The sequence below is a fragment of the Sapajus apella genome, unplaced genomic scaffold (assembly GCF_009761245.1).
Source record: "Sapajus apella isolate SASKATOON/1434 unplaced genomic scaffold, GSC_monkey_1.0 scaffold21, whole genome shotgun sequence".
Lineage (NCBI taxonomy): Eukaryota > Metazoa > Chordata > Mammalia > Primates > Cebidae > Sapajus > Sapajus apella.
This window is the reverse complement of record NW_022436961.1, coordinates 14,827,374-14,846,953: the sequence shown is the minus strand read 5'-3', so window position 1 is coordinate 14,846,953 and position 19,580 is coordinate 14,827,374. Positions and strand designations below refer to the sequence as shown.

Genomic DNA, 19,580 nt, shown 5'->3' with positions numbered 1-19,580 from the left:
GTCCATCCTGGGTGACAGAGTGAGATCCTGCCTCAAACAAAACAAAACAAAAAAACTATGGTGTTGCATTAATGCAAATTTAATAAAAATCACAATTTCAGTCAGTGAGTAGTGTCACACACAAAAAAGCATAATGTAAATATAGTGAAACTTAGCCCACAATAAAACGGTAATTGTGTCAGATCCAAATTCGCCTTCATTGCAGGATCTGTTAGGATAAGATTTAGAGCAAGGAAAATTGATGTTCTGGGATACATTCCTGGGGATTACAGAGGCATGCGGCTCTCTGGCTAATGTTAGAATGAATAACCAACACTCCTCTTCTCCCTCTACTCAGACATAGAGAAAGTGACCAGTAGCACGCTTAAACATGGCTCCGCAGAGCAGGTGTTCTGTCAGCTTAACAATAACTTGATTATGAGTCTGAGCAAATCATGTGAAACTACTCTTCTGTTTTCCCAGCCATAAATCTCTTCCAAGGTCTCAAGAGAGCCCAGCTCGATGACAAAGGGACAGGCTACAACAATGCTTCCAAAACTCTAGTTGATGGGCCAGTGGGTCACTGGCAAGTGTTTACCAGTCCATGAATGTCATTTAAACAAAGAAGCCTCTCCCTTATTATAATTTCTAAATGCAAAGTGCATCTGTACACACATGCCCACCCCTTGGCCTGCTGAAGTCTTTGTCTGCTCCCTGCCTTTCAAATGGCATTCAAACTTGAAATGCTCCACCTCCCTTCTTCAGGTGGTTAACTGGAAATCATCCTCTGCACTCACCTGCAGGGTGGTCTCTCTGAGACCTCTGATGGCACTCTCCCCATTTTACCTCCATCTGACCATGACCTCCACTGACCTCTGCACGGGCAGCTCCCATGCAGTACCAGTACCTGTCTGCCCAGAACTTAGAATATGAGGGGAGAGCAGGTGAGTTGGCATACTCTGGAAATCAATGGCAACCTAACTGAGACCCACAGGATGGCGGGTCAGAGCTAAGGCCCAGGGCTGACACCCCAGAGTTCTCTAACTCTGTGGATTCACTTAATCTCTAAATGTCAATTTTTCCTTCTGAAAACAAAGACAGTAATAACACCTATTTCCTAGGGTTTCTGGGGGGATTAAACTAGATTGCCCCTAAGAGGCACTCAGCACTGTCTCTGCAACATGAGAAAATGTCAACATTGTCACCTATTCTTCTATTTTTCTCCAAAAATAAGGAGACTGATGTGATGGTTAACACAATAACCTTTAGACATGAAAAACAGGAATCAGACCAGGCACAGCGGCTCACGCCTATAATCCTAGCACTTTGGGGGTCCAAGGTGGGTGGATCACAAGGTCAAGAGATTGAGATCATCGTGGCCAACATGGTGAAACCCCATCTCTACTAAAAAAAATACAAAAATCAGCTGGGCGTGGTAACGTGCGCCTGTAGTCCCAGCTACTTGGGAGGCTGAGGCAGAAGAATCACCTGAACACAGGAGGCAGAGGTTGCAGGGAGCCAAGATCACATCACTGCTCTCCAGCCTGGCAACAGTATGAGACTCTATCTCAAAAAAAAAGGAAAAAAGAAAAGAAAAACAAGAATCATTGAAACAATAATAAAGTTGGTAATTCAAACAATGGCACCCAGGAGAAATATTTTTCTGATTTTGCATTTTCCTTTCCATCACCTTTTTAAAAGGTCCTTTTGAAATAAAAAAAAGGAAAAAAGGAGAGAAGGAAGAATAGATAGAAAGACTGAGGAGGAAGGGAGGGAGGGAGGCTTTTTCTACAGTCCTAAAATTTACTACTAATATAAACTAGTACTAATGTTAATACCATAGGCTTCATTTTAAGAATAAAGAGGATCTGAGAAAACTAACCCTTTAATTTTCCTTAACATTTAATATGCTAATAGTAGAAAAGTATTTCATCGAAGCATCTCAGCAAGGAAATCCAGCAGTCATATATTTTTATTATGATGCTATGCACTTTAATGGATGCTGTCTTTGGAGTCAGCGTTCATATAGTCTTTGGTGTCCGGAAATGACGGATGATTTGAATCCTTCCCCAAATGGGAGCAACTCTATAAATGACAAGAAAGGTAAGGACTACTGCCAGGCACAGCGACTCACACCTATAATCCCAGCACTTTGGGAGGTCGAGGCAGGAGTATCACTTGAGGTCAGGAGTTTGAGACAAGCCTGGTCAACACAGTGAAACTGCATCTCTATTAAAAATACAAAAAAAAAAAAATGGGCCGGGCATGGTGGCACATGCCTGTAGTCCCAGCTACTTGGGAAGCTGAGGCGGGAGAATCACTTGAACCTGGGAGGCAGAAGTTGCAGTGAGCCAAGCTCACGCCACTGCACTCCAGCCTAGGCGGCAGAGTGAGACTCCTATCTCAAAAAAAAGGTAAGGACTCCTGAAGAAGAGGCATCTGGGTGGCAGAGCAACACTCCTGTGCCCCCCCCCCCCCAAAAAATAAAAGAACTCCTGAAGAAGAGGCTGATTAGTTTGGAAAGTTTTTAGAAATCCTCATGTACAATGAATTTTCTTTTTCCAGCATCCTCACAAGTTCTGCCTGAGATTTCTCACAAATAATCCGAACTGAAAATTAACTCAAAAGAATGACTTGAGCATTAACTTCCACCTACTCATACATATGAAGGAAATCCAAAGCTGTAGCCTACTTTTCTCAGTAGGATCACATTTTTTTCTGGAAAATCAAAAGCCAGGGTTCCTCCCAAAAAGTATCTTTCAAATATACAAATGATTTCCTCTGTATCAGGTCAGATTCCGTATTTACAAGAATCAACAATGACATTAACCAAGATCCCAACACAGCTCCCCATGGCCAAGATCATGTATTTTATTTTATTTTCCTAAAACTCCCAGTTCAGTACAAACTTCTGTATAGAGCAGGTATTCAACAATGATTGATGACACTTATCTGTCTAATTTGGTAGTCGTCTAAATTTGTATCATCGCCACCATCACCATCTGCTGCCCCCCTACCTTCATAAGGTCTTCCCAGTTATTCCAGGAGTTGAACTCAAAATTTATGTTTAAAAAAAAAAAATCTCTAGGCCAGGTGCAGTGGCTCACATCTGTCATCCTAGCACTTTGGGAGCCCGAGACAGGCAGAGAGGTCAGAACTTCAAGAGCAGCCTGGCCAACATGGTGAAACCCCGTCTCTACTAAAAATACAGAAAAATGAGCCGGGCATGTTGGCATGCCCCTGTAATCCTAGCTACCTAGGAGCCTGAGGCAAGAGAATTGCTGGAACGTGGGAGGCAGAGGCTGCAATGATCAAGATCACACCACTGCACTCCAGCCTGGGCGACAGAGGAAGACTCTGTCACACACACACACACACACACACACACACACACACACCAAAAAAAAAAAAAAAAAAAAAAAAAAAAAAAAAAAAAAACAACTCTATTAGGAATTACACAGCATTGATTTGTACTTCTCTTCTATGTGTTCTTTACAGAGCCCAATGTATGTCATCCCCTCATCAAGTCACATATACCCCAGAGCAGACCAGGAGGCCTGGATGCCCTCCTTTTTGTCCTCTCATCCACAGTAAAAGGATCCCCACAACCATGTCAAAGATATCCAGTCAGCATGGCATCTCCAGGCCTAGCCCCAAAATCCCTACTCTTCTTAAGTCATACCTTGGAAAGAAAGTTGCTACAAAGCCTGGCAAAAGAATTGCCAATCAACTTGCCCCAGGAGGAATGCCCCCAATCTATCTGCCCCTCACCTCCAAAAGTGCTTGGCTTAGATGTGGCAGGTACGCAGCACTGGGAATGCACTAAAAGCCATGGAATAGTTCACTTTAAAATGTCTCTTTTCATATGATGTGACTTTCACTCAATAGGAGAAGGAGGAAAATGAGGAAGAAGAGCAGCATCAGTCATCAGGGCTTGACTCATTAAGCCACGTCACCCAAAAAGCAGAATGGCACAAGCAAAACAGGAACCTCCAGAGAACAGCCTCAACATGACTCCAGTTTCCCCGTCTCCTTGCCCTTCTCCCAAGTGTGCTTGTTCAGATTTGCAAAAGTGAAGGAAACTCAAGAGTTTGAGTTCTTTCAAAATAACCAACCTGCTCCAAACCCCTTCCACCTGCTCAGCCCTGCGCCAGGCAGTGCACAGTCTTGGACCATCACATGAAACGTCAGAACTCAGAGAGGAGAGTATGTACCTGTGCAGTAATGCTGCCACTCCTAACACATGAGAGGGTCTTTATGGTTTAACAACAACACATCATCATAGGTGCTCTGTGGTTGTCTGAGATGCCCATCAATCACTCTGGGTTCTACACACTGCACAGACTTCCAAAGCCAAGCAGTGGGAGGAACCAGCTTGATTCAGGCTGGAGCAGCCTTGGAGAAGGCAGGCTAAACAAGGGTTCCTAATCCCTTCCTGCTGAAGTAAAGGCTGCCAGCCTCAGAAGAAGGTAAACCTGACAACCAGCCCCCAGCAACTAATGTTGCAATCAGAAAAACTGAACCAGGCTGGATGCCGTGGCTCATACCTGTGATCCCAGCACTTTGGGAGACCAAGGAGGATCACCTGAGGTTAGGAGTTTGAGACCAGCCTGGCCAACACGGTGAAACTCTGTGTCTACTAAAAATATATAAATTAGCCGGGCATGGTAGCAGGCGCCTGTAATCCCAACTATACGGGAGGCTGACAGTACAGCGTACCTTGAACCCAGGACATGGAGGTTGCAGTCCCCCCAGACAACAACACTGCCCTCCAGGGGGGGTGACGGAGGGAGCCTCAGTAAAAAAAAAAAAAAAAAAAAAAGGCGGGGGGGGCTCCCATGGATAGAAGCAAGTTAATGAGAAGACAACCAGAAATGTCCAATTCCACCCTTCCTCTTTTGTTCCCCTCGAATACTACCGAGCTAAAGCCCCTCAACCTCTTCACAGACAAAAGGGGAATAACTTCAGGGTATGGAATAAAATACCCATTAAACAAAAAGCACTGGCTGGGTGTGGTGGCTCACACCTCTAATCCCAGCATTTAGGGAGGCTGAGTGGGGAGGACAACTTGAGGCCAGGAGATCAAGACCAACTTGGGCAACATAGCGAGGTCCTATCTCTATTTCACAAAAAAAAAAAAAAAAGGAAAAAAAAATTAAAGAAAAAGTACTTTAGGAAATTCTAAACTACTTGTGCAGGGATGGACTTTAGATTCTATTCTAGGGTTTAAAGAAGAGGCACTCAATACTTACAATAATTTGAATACTCCAAAGGCCTTTCTACCCTTCTAGAATTATATTCTGCACAGTATTTGTTTCCCCTAGTGCCTGATTAAGGTTTTGATTTTTACATAAAACAAAGTCCCAGAGAGTTCAAAGCAGCCTGTTCATAAAAAGAAAAGCCAAGACGCATCAATATTAATAAAGCTTAATGAAAGAGATACTGAATAACCTTTGTGAAATTAAAAACAATGACTAATTCAATCCACACAACTAGGTCATGCTCAAATTCCGGTAATTCTAAAACTTAGATATAATAAGGCAAGAATTTTGCTTTGCTTCAGTGGTCAAAATGAAGGACCCATTCAAGGCTAAGACCAGTCATAGAGGCACAATGGGAATGCTGGAAGAACGTTGGGAGTGGGAGAGAGTTGGGAAGCTAAACAAAGCCAGATAACCCTAACCCTAACCATTATGGTACTACCTGGGATTTTCACTGAGCATGTGAATAACAAAGAAAAAGAGATATTTCTCAGGCCGGGCATGGCGGCTCACACCTATAATCCCAGCACTGTGGAAGGCTAAGGCAGGCGGATTTTGAGACCAGCCTGAGCAACACAGCAAAACCCTGTCTCTACAAAAAACACAAAAATTAGCCAGGCATGGTAAGGTGTTCCTGTAATCCCAGCTACTCAGGAGGCTGAGGTAGGAGAATCATCACCTGAGCCCAAGAGGTCGAGGCTACAGTAACCCATTATCGCCCCACTGCACTCCAGCCTGGGTGACAGAGTAAGACCCTGTCTCAGAAAAAAAAAAAAAGACATTTCTCACAAAAGACTGAACCATCATTCAGCAAACATCTGAGAGGCTCTGAAGACGCTACAAAGTCTCAGGCGTGTCTCTGGCTCAGAAGAAGCAAGTGAACAACCTAATCAAAGAGGTATCATGACACATCCAAACACCAACAAAACAAGTCAAATATGCTGAGTGTTGTTGGAGAGGTACACTCCATGTGCAAGAAACTGAAGAACAGAAGACATTTGGCAGGAGATGCAGAAAGGCATCAAGTTACTGAGTAATAAAAGACAGAAAAGGAAAAAAAAAAAAAAAAAAAAAAAAGCCACATAACTAATCCTGTCTACTGATTTGGGTTGCTTTCTCATTCTTTTTTAAAATGACCTTAAATAATTAGGAGAGTAGGATATTTAGTGAAAAACTGCAGTCACTGCAAGTTTGACTCACTAAGACACACTCTTCCAATTAAAAAACACACAGTATTCACTTATCTGCTTAAAAGGAATATCAAAGCACTAGAATCTTGCTGCAGGCCTGTGTTCTAACCACATCCTTTTTTTTTTTTTTCTTTTTTGGAGATGGAGTCTTGCTCTGTTGCCCAGGCTAGAAGGTGTTGGCGTGATCTTGGCTCACTGCAACCTCCGCCTCCTGGGTACAAGCAATTCTCCTGCCTCAGCCTCCCAAGTAGCTGGAATAACAGGCGCATGCCAACATGCCTGGCTAATTATTTGTATTTTTAGTAGAGACCAGGTTTCACTGTTAGCCAGGATGGTCTCAATCTCCTGACCTCGTGATCCACCCGCCTTGGCCTCCCAAAGTGCTGGGGTTACAGGCGTGAGCCACCACGCCCAGCCTTACCACCACATCTTAATACATTGTCACCCAACTTCAAGAGTACCAACTTTTTGAGTTTAGAGGTTTTATTGGTAGAACAGAATAAAAGCATAAGCAAATATCCCACAAGAAGAAAATTGCTCTAAGATAAGTACATAGGACCAAGTAATGAGAAGGAAAACAGCAAAAGGAAGGGAATTTGGGCTACCAGCTACAGGCAGGAAGTCTGCAAAAAAAGAAAGGGTACCTGCAGGAAGCAGGTAAAGACTTTGTTTTTGGAGACAGGGTCTTGCTCTGTTGCCCAAGCTGGAGCGCAGTGGCACAATCTCAGCTCACTGCAACCTCTGCCTCCTGGGTTCAAGGGATTCTCATGTCTCAGCTTTCCCAGTAGCTGGGATTACAGGCATGCACCACCATGCCCAGCTAATTTTGTTGTATTTTTTGTAGAGATGGGATTTCACCATGTTGACCAGGCTGGGATGTTGACCAGGCTGGAGAAGGCAGGTAAAGACTTACACAGTGATATTTAGGTTTCATCACAGGCCATCTCTGACTTTTCAAAAGCATCTCCTGTCACTCAACCCATTTGTCTTAAATAAGGTATCTTAACAAGACAATCATGTTATCAGAGAGATGACCTATTTTAAATAAGACAAACTGGTAATCTGTCAACGTGATTTATCTGTTTTACAAAAACTTTTGAAACCAGTGATTGCTGACTGTGCACTTTTTAATCATTTCTTTCTTTTTTATTTTTAAGAGATAGGGTCAGAGTACAATGGAACAATCATAGCTCACTGCAGCCTCAAACTCCTATGCTCAAGTGATCCTCCCAACTCAGTCTCCTGGCTGAGACCCACAGGTGTGCACGTTCAGCTAATTTTTATATTTGGTACAGACAGGGTCTGGCTACATTGCCCAGGCTGGTCTCGAACTCCTAGACTCAAGTGATCCTGCTGCCTCGGCCTCCCAAAGAAATAGGATTACAGGCATGAGCCACTGCACACTGCCCAGTACTTTTCTTGTGTAAATCAAAATAAGAAAAGAGAAATTTAGCATTATATTTCCTATGCTCAACTATAGTAAGGCAGCCCAGGCCAGAAAATCCAATAGGACAAGGCCAAAACAGGCTTTGCAAATAAAAATATTTTAAAAGATACTAGTGCAAATTTACATTTTTTTTCTGTATAAAATCAAGGGAGATCGTAATTTACTATTTACTGTTACTTTAACATTCCAAGTTAAAAAAAATCAAAGTCCAACTTTTTCAGCATTGCATATAAAATTGTTATAGTTTATAGGACAACCTGACACTTTTATAAAACATAAAAGTAATCAATTTTTAATGTCCCCCGAAAGCAAAATGACCTCTTAAAAAGACAAAGACGGCTAAGGGTAGTGGCTCACACCTGTAATTCCAGCACTTTGGGAGGCCAAGGTTGGCAGATCACCTGAGGTTAGGAGTTCAAGACCAACCTGGCCAACCTGGTGAAACCCCGCTCTCTACTAAAAATACAAAAATTAGCCTGGTGTGGTGGCGCCTGACTATAATCCCAGCTACTTGGGAGGCTGAGGCAGGAGAATCGCTTGAACCCAGGAGGCAGAGATTGCAGTGAGCCCAGACTGCACCACCACTGCACTCTGGCCTGGGCAACAGAGCAAGACTCCATCTCAAAAAACAAAACAAAACAAAACAAAAAAGACAAAGACACTAATAGAATCAAAGGATTTCTGCAGAATTAATACATACTTTAATAATCTAGGGATTCAATGAATCTATCTTTAACGTATGCTCTAAACACTCAACATAATTCTGTTCCAAAATCTAGCTTTCATTTCTAACTTTAATCATTTTAACTCTTACCAAGTCTTTCACAACGGTAACAATTACTAACAAATGATGGTTATCACAGAAAAATGCAGAAAAGGAAAATGTTTTTTGCATCTTCTTAATGTAATGAAAAATGTACTATAATCATCCTTTCTACTTTTGAAAAACAACATAATTCAAAAACAAATCAAAAAACTGTAAGACAAAAGTATTCACCAATACTTATATGTATATATTTTATAATTGCATCCCCAAAACAACTGATGATTTGTTCCTATTCAATATATAAGATACTTTTACAATTTTTCAATCGTTTGTTTTCCTCATTGAAAAAAACAATCTCTTCCTTACAGCCTGGATTGCAAAACCAGGTGTGCCTCATTTGAAAGGCAAATAGACAAAACAACAAGACGAGGGGTTTGTCTGCATCTCAGTACAAGCTTGCTGGTGGAATTTATGACTGCTTAAAGTCCTTAGAAGATCTTTACTTGCTCAGTAACCTATGTCTCTCCTTTTGTTGTTAATAACATTCGTTTTATTGCTTCTGATTAAGAATGGCTTCAGGTAGTTCCTTCAGTAAACTACCCTGTAAATACGTAACTCTCAATCACTTTATTCAATTTGGTATCACGATAAACAAGTACCTTGCTTCCATGAATAACACAAAATGACAAATATAAAACCAACTGAAGAGTCTACCAACTCATGAAGAGTGACACGATTCCAGGTAAACATACAGAATGGATGGCTCAGTTGACTAATAACTGAATACAGTGCCTTTTTTCATGCTGAAGAATTAAATTCATCCTAGATCTAGGGCAACGGAAAGATGTCACCTTCGGAAATACTGGTATTCAATTCCTTCCTGATACCATTACCAGATGCATTCTTGTTGGCCCTCTGACCAGGATAAAGATCAGAGTGGGAGGCAGGCTTCCATTTCATCACCCCTCCGTGTCCCCTGGGGGTGGGGACCCAGGTGAGAAACGTGCAAAGATCCTATTGTAGTGTCTGGTTTGTGCTTAGGACACTTGAAATGTTGTTAACCAAGCCTGCTCCACACAAAACAAACAAGCAAACAAACCAAAAACAAGTTGTTTAAAGAACTGCAAAGGATGAGGACATGGACATGTTCCCAACTAATAACTAGTTTGATACCAATTAACCAGTCCCAAAAATTCCCAGACAAGGAAAAGGCAAAACTTACGGAGACAGTACAAAGACCTATGGTTGCCAGGGTTGGGGGGAAAGAACTAGCAGAGCACAGAGGATTTTTAAGGCAGTAGAAGTACTCTATATGATACTATAATGGTGGATACGTGTCATTGGACATTTGTCCAAACCCATACAATGTCCAATACAAAGAGTGAACCCTGTGTAAACTATTAACTTTGGGTGATACTGACGTGTCACTGCAGGTTTATCAACAGAAACAAATGTACCGCTCTGGTGGTGAGATTGAGATTGGTGAAGCCACACATGTGGGAAAGGGATATGTGGGAAATCTCTGCACCTTCTGTTCAGTTTTGTTGTAAAGTTAAAACTGCTCTAAAGGAAAAACAAAAACAAAAACAAAAACAAAACACAGTCTTAAAAAAAGAAACAAAAAACCAGACAACTAGTCCTGGAATTCTTCCACTTGCTTATGATGGTTTAAAAAAGAAAATGAAGAGAAAAAAAAAAAAAGTCCGCTGGAAAACACTCCCCAAAAGAGAAAACTTAGTTTTTTGCCCCTTCCATCTCAGTTATTAAGCACTACCAGAAAGTTTCATTTGGTTAACACTCACCAAAACCCAACCTTAAGATGTGCATAAAACTCGAAATTGCCAGGAAATACCCGAGGAAACTCCCCTCAAAGATTTCCGTCATCTATCTTCCACGCCTGAGTGGGCGGAATGGAGCAGCAGCCCCAGGATTTAGTCATGCATTACAGCCTGAAATTTTTGTCTTTACTCATCCATCGTTCACTCCAATTTCAAAACATTTTCTCTGGAATTTTCTTAAGAAAAGTGAGCAGTAATTTTTACTTTTTAATTACACTCAATGTGAACACAGTGCTTAAATGCTTGAGGGGATGAATATCCCATTTTACATGATGTGATTTCTATGCAATGCATGCCTGTATCAAAACATCTCATGTGCCCCAAAAATTTACACACCTATGTACCCACAAAAAATTGTTTTTTTAAAAACTGAGTTAAAAAACTCCAACTCATCTACTCCTTCGAGATGTGTCTAATACACTTTAGCCAAGGCTCAGAAAGAGGCTAACATCAGATACTGCCCAGCTATGCTCAACCACCTGAAATTCCTTCCACCAAATGTGGGCTACATTGAGAAGAGGGGAAAGGAGATGGTAAATATGACTGAAATACATTTTGGAAGTCAGTCTATTAGGAGAGGATGACTCTTATAACTGCATTTCATAAAGCTCAGGTACTTGCTGCCTTTTGCTTGTCTCCAAATCTCCCTCTATTTCCCTTACACAGCTTTCCTGGAGAACTCGTGAAGTTAAGTAAACATTCTGCCAAATGAGAAACAAGTATCTCCAAAAGCGTATCTTACAGCATATCAGAGAAGAACCTTGTCCCTCTCTCTGCTTACCTGGAAAAGCATGTGGATTGGGCGATCCTCTCTTAAGGCACTTAGAACAGAGAATGTGCACGGTGTAGTGCAGTCCAGGCCATTCCTGAAGCAGGACATTCAGTTCCTCTACCAAGGGGGTTATGGCTTGCCATGCGGTCCATATATTTGGTAGTGATGCATGGCTAGCAATGGACAGGGTGTCTGGCTGCAGGACTCCCTTGGCAGGTCTGTAACTCACCACCACAGGAACTTTCCCTCTATAGGCAAAGATCTGAAATTTACCATCCGACCTGTGCACCACGTGGCTGTTGATCTGGACACTGTACCTTGCAAACAACCCAGGTGGAAAGGTAAAAGGAAAGCTATACTCAATCTGCAGCTGCTCAGCCACAAAAGACTGCCCGGCTAGATTGGTCCCGTTAATCCAGGCTTCTGCATGGGGCACCTCATTCTGCACATAGCTTGGGAACTTGTACCAGGCTGTGGACCCATTCAAAGGCTTGCCTTTGGGTTTATTGAGGCAGTAACAGAGTCCCATCTTCTCCAGCAGCTCCAGCAGCAGTTGCAAGTCCTGCTGGGCCTGGATATGAGGCTTAAGCAGCAACCGAATAACATGGGCTGGCAAGAGCCCATGCAACAGAAAGCCCTCCACATACTGATGGAGCTGGGTGGCGCGGAGCAGTTCCTGGCTCGGGGTGGGGAGCGCCATGGACGAGGAGCTTTCCCCCTCCGCCTTGCCCTCTCCACTGGTCCCCAGGAGCAGCTTATGCAGCAGCAAGGAAGCATCCCTCTGGAAGAAGACATTGAGGATGTCGATGAGGCGGGTGAGGTTGTGGAAGACGTGCTCCTTGAGCGCCGGACTGTCCTCAAAGTACAGTAGCTTGCCGCTCTCATGCAAGTAGGAGAGGGCACTCTGCAGTCGGTCCTCGGTCAGACCCGCCTGCAGGCCCAGGCGCGCTGAGTCCCACCAGCTTAGCCACAGTCGCTGTGCCTGAGGTGGCTGGAAATGCAGTTCCTCCAGCACCTGCCAGGATCGAGGCAATACTCGGTGTAAGTTGGGGAAGATTTCTCGGTGCTCAGCGACTGAGAGCAACTTGTCCCGAAGACGTTGCAAGTGGCGCGGGTCCCTGCAGCTAACAGGCAGCACCGGGGAGAGGATCTGCAGTCGGTGGTTGAGCAGGTATTGAAAATGGGCCTTGCGCCGTCGAAGGTTCTTGTCTGAAACGCCGTAGTAGGCTGCGTGGGGGCTGGCGGAGCGCAGCTCGAAGTCCCGGGTCAGTGCCTCGTCCACCACCTGGGCCAGGCGGCTCAGCCCCTCCGCATCGTGCTTCTCCTGCAGGGCGATCTGGCGGTGAATGTCCAGACACTTCTCCTCCAGCTCGCGCTCCCCGCACAGGTCCGCGTGGGTGCCCACGATGCACACCACTGCGTGGGGCACTCTCGCCCCAACCCGATGCAAGAAGGAGCCCACGGTGCTGGGAAAGCGGCGAGGCTCATAGGTGGCCAAGTTGACCACCAGCACGTACAGGGCCCCCGGGGACAGGAAGAAAGGCTGGATCACTTCGTAACTTTCATCCCCAGCTAAATCATACACAATGAACCGCAGGCCCCGGGAGGCATCGGCCGTCCAGCTGGTCACCTCGATGCCCTTGCTCACAGGGGGAGGTGAAGGTGGGTAGCACTTCTCCTTGTCCCCTCCTCCGGGGCAGCCCTCCACCCTCTCCTCGGTGAGGCAGTGGCGCAGCAAAGTCTTTCCTGCAGCCTTATGCCCCATCAGGAGCAGCTTGAGCCGGGGCTGCACCGCCGGCTGGGAATGAGCCAGCTCCTTCTGGTAAGCTGCAATGTAGGGGATCCCCTTCATGCAGACCTCGTAGGGGGGCTGGATCAGTGGGTTGTCCTTGATCTTCCACAAGCCCACCCGGGAGAGTTGGCCAAAGTTGTCGGGCAGCACCGCGATCTGGTTCCCCTGCAGCACGAGCTCCTCCAGGCCGGTCAACTCGACGATGGAGTCCGGCAGGTAGCGGATGCGGTTATTATCCAGCCACAGGGTGAGAAGCTGGCCCAGGCCGGAGATAAGGGATGGCACGGAGGTGAGCTGGTTGCGACTAAGGTAGAGCTCCTCCAGACCAGCCAGGGGCAGCAGCGCGGCAGGGAACTCCTCGAAGAGGTTGGAAGAGAGGTTGAGCATTTTGAGCCTCTGCAGGCAACTGAACTGGGCAGGCAGAGCCTGCAGCCCGTTGTTGTCCAGCATGAGGCTCTCCAAACTGGCCAGCTCGCAGAAGCCGGCGGGCAGCGTGCCAAGCTCGGCCCCACTCAGCCAGAGGATCTTGAGGGCACGCAGGGCATTGATATCCTCAGGCAGGCCCCGCAGCCGGTTGCTGGACACGTCCAGCTCCTCCAAGGCCGCCAGCTGCAGCAGCTGCCGGGGGAAGGCAGTGAGCTGGTTGTGATCCACGTCCAGGGTGCGCAGGCGGGAGAGACAGGAGAGGGAGTCGGGCAGGTGCGCCAGCCGGTTAAAGCTGACGTCCAGCTCCTCCAGGTGGGCGAGAGCGCCCAGCTGGGCGGGCAGGGCGGGCAGCTGGTTGTGGCTGAGGTTGAGCTTCCGCAGCTCCCTCAGAGCACTCACCACCTCCGCGCCCAGGGCGGTCAGCCGGTTGTGGCTCACGTCCAGTTCGGTGAGGTGGTGACCGAGCTCGGCCACCGCCGGGGGCAGCCGGGCGAAGCGGTTCCTGCGCAGGACCAGGACGCGCAGGCTGCCCAGCGCCGACCCCAGCCCGTCGGGTACCTCCTCCAAGCCGTTGTTCCCCAAGTTCAGCGCCTCAATGTCCCCAAGGTTGGCCGGCAGCACGAGTTGGGCGGGAGCGGGGGACTCGAGCGGGTCGGACTCGGCCCCCGGGCAGGCCCGGGCGGCGCTGAGGGTGAGCTGGCGCAGGTTGCTCCGCAGTTTCCTGGCGCGCAGGGCGGCGTCCCGCCACAGCCTCGCCGTCTTCAGGTTGCCACTGTCCATCCCAGCCATGGCGGGGCCAGGCCGACAGCCTCGCGCGGGCGCGGGAGCCCACAGCTACATGCCGCGCCGCGCCCCGGGCCCTCCGGCTCCCGCCCCTGCCTGCCCTCCCGTGCTCGGCGGCCGGCGACCGCGGTCCTAGCGCAGCCAGCGGCCAGGCGCCCGCAGCTGGGGGGCAGCGGCGGCGGCTGCGGCAATGGGAGCAGCAACGTGGGGCGCCGAGCTCGTGGAGGGCAGCTCGCATTCTCCCTGCGACCGGGCCATGGGCTCGCCGGGCAGCAGGGCCGCCGCCCGCGCGCCGCGGAGGATGCCTGCTCCTCCTCCCTCTCCGCCCGCCGCGCGGCGTCTCAGCGTGCCCGGCTCCGGCCCCGCTACCCTTGCAGCCGCGGCCCAGCGGCCGGCAGCGGCGTAGCCTCCGCGAGCTCCTGGGGGAGGGCGGCGCTCGGCCCCGCGGCAGGCATGCTGCAGGCGCACGGCCGGGGGGCAGCCGCGGGGAGGGGGCGGCGGCGCCTCCTTGTCTCCGCTTCCCCGGGCTCGGGCGGGAGCGCGGGCGCCGCGTCCCCGGCGCTGGGAGGGCGCGATCGGGAAGCGGCAGCACCGCCCGCCAGAGCGGCCCCCACGTGACCCGCGGAGGCGCCGCGTTTTCCCGGCACCGCCCCGGGGGCGGGGGCTGCGGAGAGCGCCGGGTGCGGGGCCGGGGGCGGCTGGCGGGGGGCTGGCCGCCTCCCAGGACCGCGCTGGGCTGAGAGGTCGTTCCCGCGGTGGATGTGGGGGCCGGGGCCCCCCTGGTGGGTTCTCCCGCGTCGGGCTCTTTGTTGGCCCCCAGTCTCTTAGGATTTCTTTTTCTTGTTCTCTAATGCATCGGATCCGCCCGCTTCCCTTACTCATCCTTTACCTGCTCCCCTGCAGCTCGTGCTGCATTCACACCGTGGTGGAACTGGCAGAACTTGGGAGCCCTGGGTGTCATCATAGGAGCTTAGGACAAAAGTGTGGTTAAACAAAAGCAGGAGAAGAGCAGGCAACCATTCATTCATTTGGCAAATATTTCCTGAGGCCCTATTTCGTGTTGAACATGAGACAGGAGTAATGCAGGGTGGTCAGAGAAGAAAAATTCCAGGCAGCAGTTTCACTTGACTAGAGGCTATGGGCTGAGAAGACCCTGAAAACCAGGGTGTGTACCAAGCGGGCTAAGACCCGCTGGACCCAACGTGATCCTGGATTTGACTTAGGTTCCTCCTAGGACCTCATTATACGCTCATTAACATCCTAAATCACCCCAGTGCCGTGACAGTTCCGGGGACACCCATATTTGGAGCAAAAATGGGTGGCACCACAGTCCCGAGATATCTTCCCACTTTTTCAGGAATTTTCACGAATATTTCGCCCCTTGGTTAAAGAAGTCCATGAAGGTAGCCGCCCCCAAACCCCCCTGTGTGTGACCCTCTCTGTAGTATACCCACAATCCCTTTTCCTGAGTGTACTTTCCCCTTTGCAATAAATCTCCATATTGTCACTATTTTCTTTGTTGTCCTTGAACTCATTCTCTGGACAGTGTCTAGAGCGTGGACCTTGGCTGGTGTCAATGTCGCACTGAAATTAGGGGATCTCCCCCAGCCCACCCGTATCAGACCTACCGAAACAAAGGTTTTAACCCCCCTGAGGAAGGCTTTTGAGCAGGTGCCCAGCCAGTCTAAAGGAGGGTTGTTAGGGTGGGATACCAGGTGTTTTATCTTAGGTATCCCATTTATCTTCACAAGAACCCGGTGAAACAACAACCACATCCCCAGTAATACAGTACATGTTGCTCTGCGGGTTCAAGAAAACGGCAGCTGTTTCAGGCAAAACTCACAGTCCAGTGGCCAACTCTAATGCTTATTTATCTTGCTGTTGGAAAACGTTTATTTGCGCTCACATCTATGCTAAGTCAATAATTTCCTCCGAACTTACAAAAGCCTGGAAACCTACCAAGACTCCCAATGTCCCTCAAGTCGGTTGATAAAGAAACAAATAGTTTTCAGGGACCGAAAACTGCATTTAATTGGTTAAAGGCACCACCTGACCCACTGCAGCTCTATCTGATAGGCGCTATGGCTGTTATTTGGGGACCCATATTCCGTACAGTAACATGAGGAGTTAGTCTTTCCAAAGAGAGCAGCTGAACATCTGAGGCTGGAAATCCACTCGACTGATGGTTATCAGGCTGTGGGCAGTACATGCTGTAACTAGAGGATGTTCCCCAGGTCTGCTGGGTCCCCGAGGCTCTGACACCACAGGTGAAATGTGAGTAAGTGAACAGCGAGAGTAATTTGTGTTCTCTCTGAAGGACTTCCCAAGAGTTCAAATGGCTCGGGGTAGCCCCACCTACATTCCCTCCCAGAGACACTCAGAATTTTACAAGAAATATTCAAAATATCTAGGCTGACCCTTTTCTCCCCCCACAGAGGAGGAAATGGGCACAAAGGTAACTGACTTCTCAATCAGCCAGCAAGGCAGAGCATAGGCAGGACTGCTAACTCCCCATGTGGAAGATATTCCCATAATCATCACCCATACTCACACTGTTCTCAAGCCCAACCCCAAATTCTCCATCCTGCAGCTCCTTCTAACATAAATATGAACTCAGCCTGGGTAAGGAGACTGGAGTAGGCATCACCGTCCTATACCACCTTATGTGATTATGTCTCAGTAACTGGTAGCTGTTCCTTTTTAGAAGTCATCAGAAAATTATACATCATCTGCAGAAGCTGGAATCAATTGAAAAAAAAGAAAATTGTGCTCACTTCAGCAGCACATATACTAAAATTGGAACGACACAGAGAAGATTAGCATGGCCCCTGCACAAAGATGACATGCGAATTCATGGTGTTCATTTTTTAAATAATACTGTTATTTTAAAAATTATTTTAAAAAGGAAAAATGGCCAGACATGGTGGCTCACACCTGTAATCTCAGCACTTTGGGAGGCCAAGGCAGTGAATCACTTGAGGTTAGTAGCTTGAGACCAGCCTGGCCAACATGGCAAAACCCCGTCTCCACTAAAAATATAAAAATTAGCCAGACATGGTGGCGCACACTTGAAATCTCCAGCTATTCAGGTGGTTGAGGCAGGAGAGTTGCTTGAACCTGGGAGGTGGAGATTGCACTGAGCCAAGATCACACCATTGCACTCCAGTCTGGGTGACAGAGTGAGGAGACTCTGTCTCAAAAGAAAATTATACTTTTTTTTTTGGAGATGGTGTCTTATTATGTTGCTCAGGCTGGACTCAAACTCCTGGGCTCAAGCCGTCCTCCTGCCTCAGCCTCCTGAATAGCTGGGATTATAGGTATGAGCCACCCTGACCAGCTTATACTTCCACTTTAAATGTCCTTGGAGAACTGTACTCTTCCTTTGTCAGGAGGCCATCTGTAATTTGCTTTATCTGATGAAAAGAACGGGATAGGATCCTGAGCTCAGGCCTCGCTGAAGCCCCAAAGCCTGGTGTGAGTAAGTCTGCTCAGTGGGGCAATTCTTTGTGAGTTCCTCAGCCTGCCATGTGCTGATACAGTGAATATAGCAGGAAGCCTTGTAAGAATCCTTGTCTATGAGTTCTTTGAAAGTCAGCATGTTGATGGGTGCAGTGGCACACGCCTGTAATCCCAGCACTTCCAGAGGCTGAGGCAAGCAGATTGTTCGAGCTCAGGAGTTCAAGACCAGCCTGTACAACAAGATAAGACCCCATCTCTACAAAAAATACAAAAATTAGTTGGATGTGGTGTTTCACATCTGTAGTCCCAGCTACTCAGGAGGCTGAGGTGGAAAGATCACTCAAGACTGCAGTGAGCCAAGATTGCACCACTGCATTCCAGCCTGGGAAACAGAGTGAGATGCTGTCTCAAAACACAACACAACACAACAAAATAAAGCCAGTATATTAAAAATTAGAAAGTCAAATCAGAACTCAATGATAAAAGAAAACTCTTTGGAAAGAAATTGTGTTCCATATAGCTTTAAAAATTTTTTCTTTGTGCTCTCCATGTTCAAAGAAATTGCTTAGTAAAGAACTATAGAAATGATAGGTGGGCTGGGCACAGTGGCTCCACACCTGTAATCCCAGCACTTCGGGCGGCCGAGGTGGGCAGATCGTAAGGTCAGGAGTTTAAGACCAGCCTGGCCAACATGGTGAAACCCCATCTCTACTAAAATTAAAAAATTATCCAGGAATGGTAGCACACCTGTAGTCCCAGCTACTCTGGAAGCTGAGGCAGGAGAATCGTTTGAGTCTGGGAGGTGGAGGTTGCAGTGAGCTGAGATCACACCACTGCACTCCAGCCTGGGCAACAGAGCAAGACTCTGTCTCGGAAAAGAAAAAAATAAGATTCATGAAAGTATCTTTTTTTTTTTTTTTTTTTTTTTTTTTTTTTTTCAGATTGAGACAGGCTATGTTGCCCAGGCTGGTCTCGAACCCCTGTGCTCAAGTGATCCTCCCAAGTATCAACCCAGGCAAGAAGGACTCCTGCCATGGGCACCTAACCTGGCCCTCATCTCTCCATGCTGCATCCCTTGTGGTTAAGTTTCTGATAGGCCAAGAGGCATGCCCCCTCCACTTTCCAGACCACACGTCGTATGAAGAATCCTGAATTCCCAATGCAAATAGTCTCAAGCCTGGATGGGGAAGGTGGCGCAGTGTTTCATAGTCATTCAAAGGAAGTTGTTGAGGTGGGCTTCCCTAGGCCTGGGGGTTGTACAGGAGCTGGACTTCAGCTGTTTAACCACGAAACTCCTCTCTGTGCTGGATGAAACCCGGGTTAGGACAAGGAGTATGAGTGGGCCACATCTGGTAGGGTGATGTAGCACATTTAGATATTTAGGCATGTGGTATGTGGGCCTTCACATGTACCCTTTCCCCAGGTCCTGCAAAGGATAGGAGTGGCCCTGCAAATGGCAGGGTTTTTCTAAAAGCAAAAACAACAGCATAGTTTGAAGAACAGAAACTCTATTATAAATGTTCTTGCCTTAGAGATCTATCCAATGTCATGGACCTAATCTATAAACTTTCCAAAACCTTTTCAGCTTAAGCCTTTTAATGTATTCTGTTTTCTGACTCTTGGATTGTTTTCTCTTTCGCTGCTGCCTTGTGATGGCAAGAACGTTTCATGCACACTGGCGTTTTCCCAGAGTCCAGACCCTCTCTGCAAGGGCAGAGTCATTAGGAGAGTGGAGAGTACATGGAAAGAGGTTGTGTCTTAAGTGAGGCCTTAAAACATGGCTGTTTAGAGGGGAGAATCCTAGATGCTCCCGATAAGTGTCTTTTGTCAAGAACAGTCTTGATTGGCCAGGCGTGGTGGCTCACAC

At 47.5% G+C, this 19,580-nt stretch overlaps 1 protein-coding gene and 1 non-coding gene across 4 annotated transcripts in view; one reads left to right on the top strand and one right to left on the bottom strand.

The window, feature by feature from the left end:
- The window catches only part of MFHAS1 (malignant fibrous histiocytoma amplified sequence 1), a 110,921-nt gene extending 96,080 nt beyond the window's left edge, over window positions 1-14,841 (bottom strand). Inside the window, exons 1-2 of one of the 3 annotated variants that reach the window (XM_032288320.1) lie at window positions 11,263-14,422; window positions 1,971-2,064 (exon numbers count right to left, since the gene is read on the bottom strand). In XM_032288320.1, coding sequence (XP_032144211.1) covers window positions 1,994-2,064; window positions 11,263-14,260 — 3,069 coding nt within the window. In that variant the 5' untranslated portion in view covers window positions 14,261-14,422 and the 3' untranslated portion in view covers window positions 1,971-1,993. Of the gene's footprint in view, window positions 1-1,970; window positions 2,065-11,262 lie in introns of all 3 variants that reach the window. The other 2 variants (XR_004271987.1, XM_032288319.1) reach the window with 2 other exon arrangements.
- A 2,179-nt stretch (window positions 14,842-17,020) lies between these two features.
- On the top strand, window positions 17,021-17,123 carry LOC116558550. Its single transcript, XR_004272057.1, has one exon. It is a non-coding gene; the product is annotated as a U6 spliceosomal RNA (small nuclear RNA).
- Window positions 17,124-19,580: the final 2,457 nt, after the last annotated feature.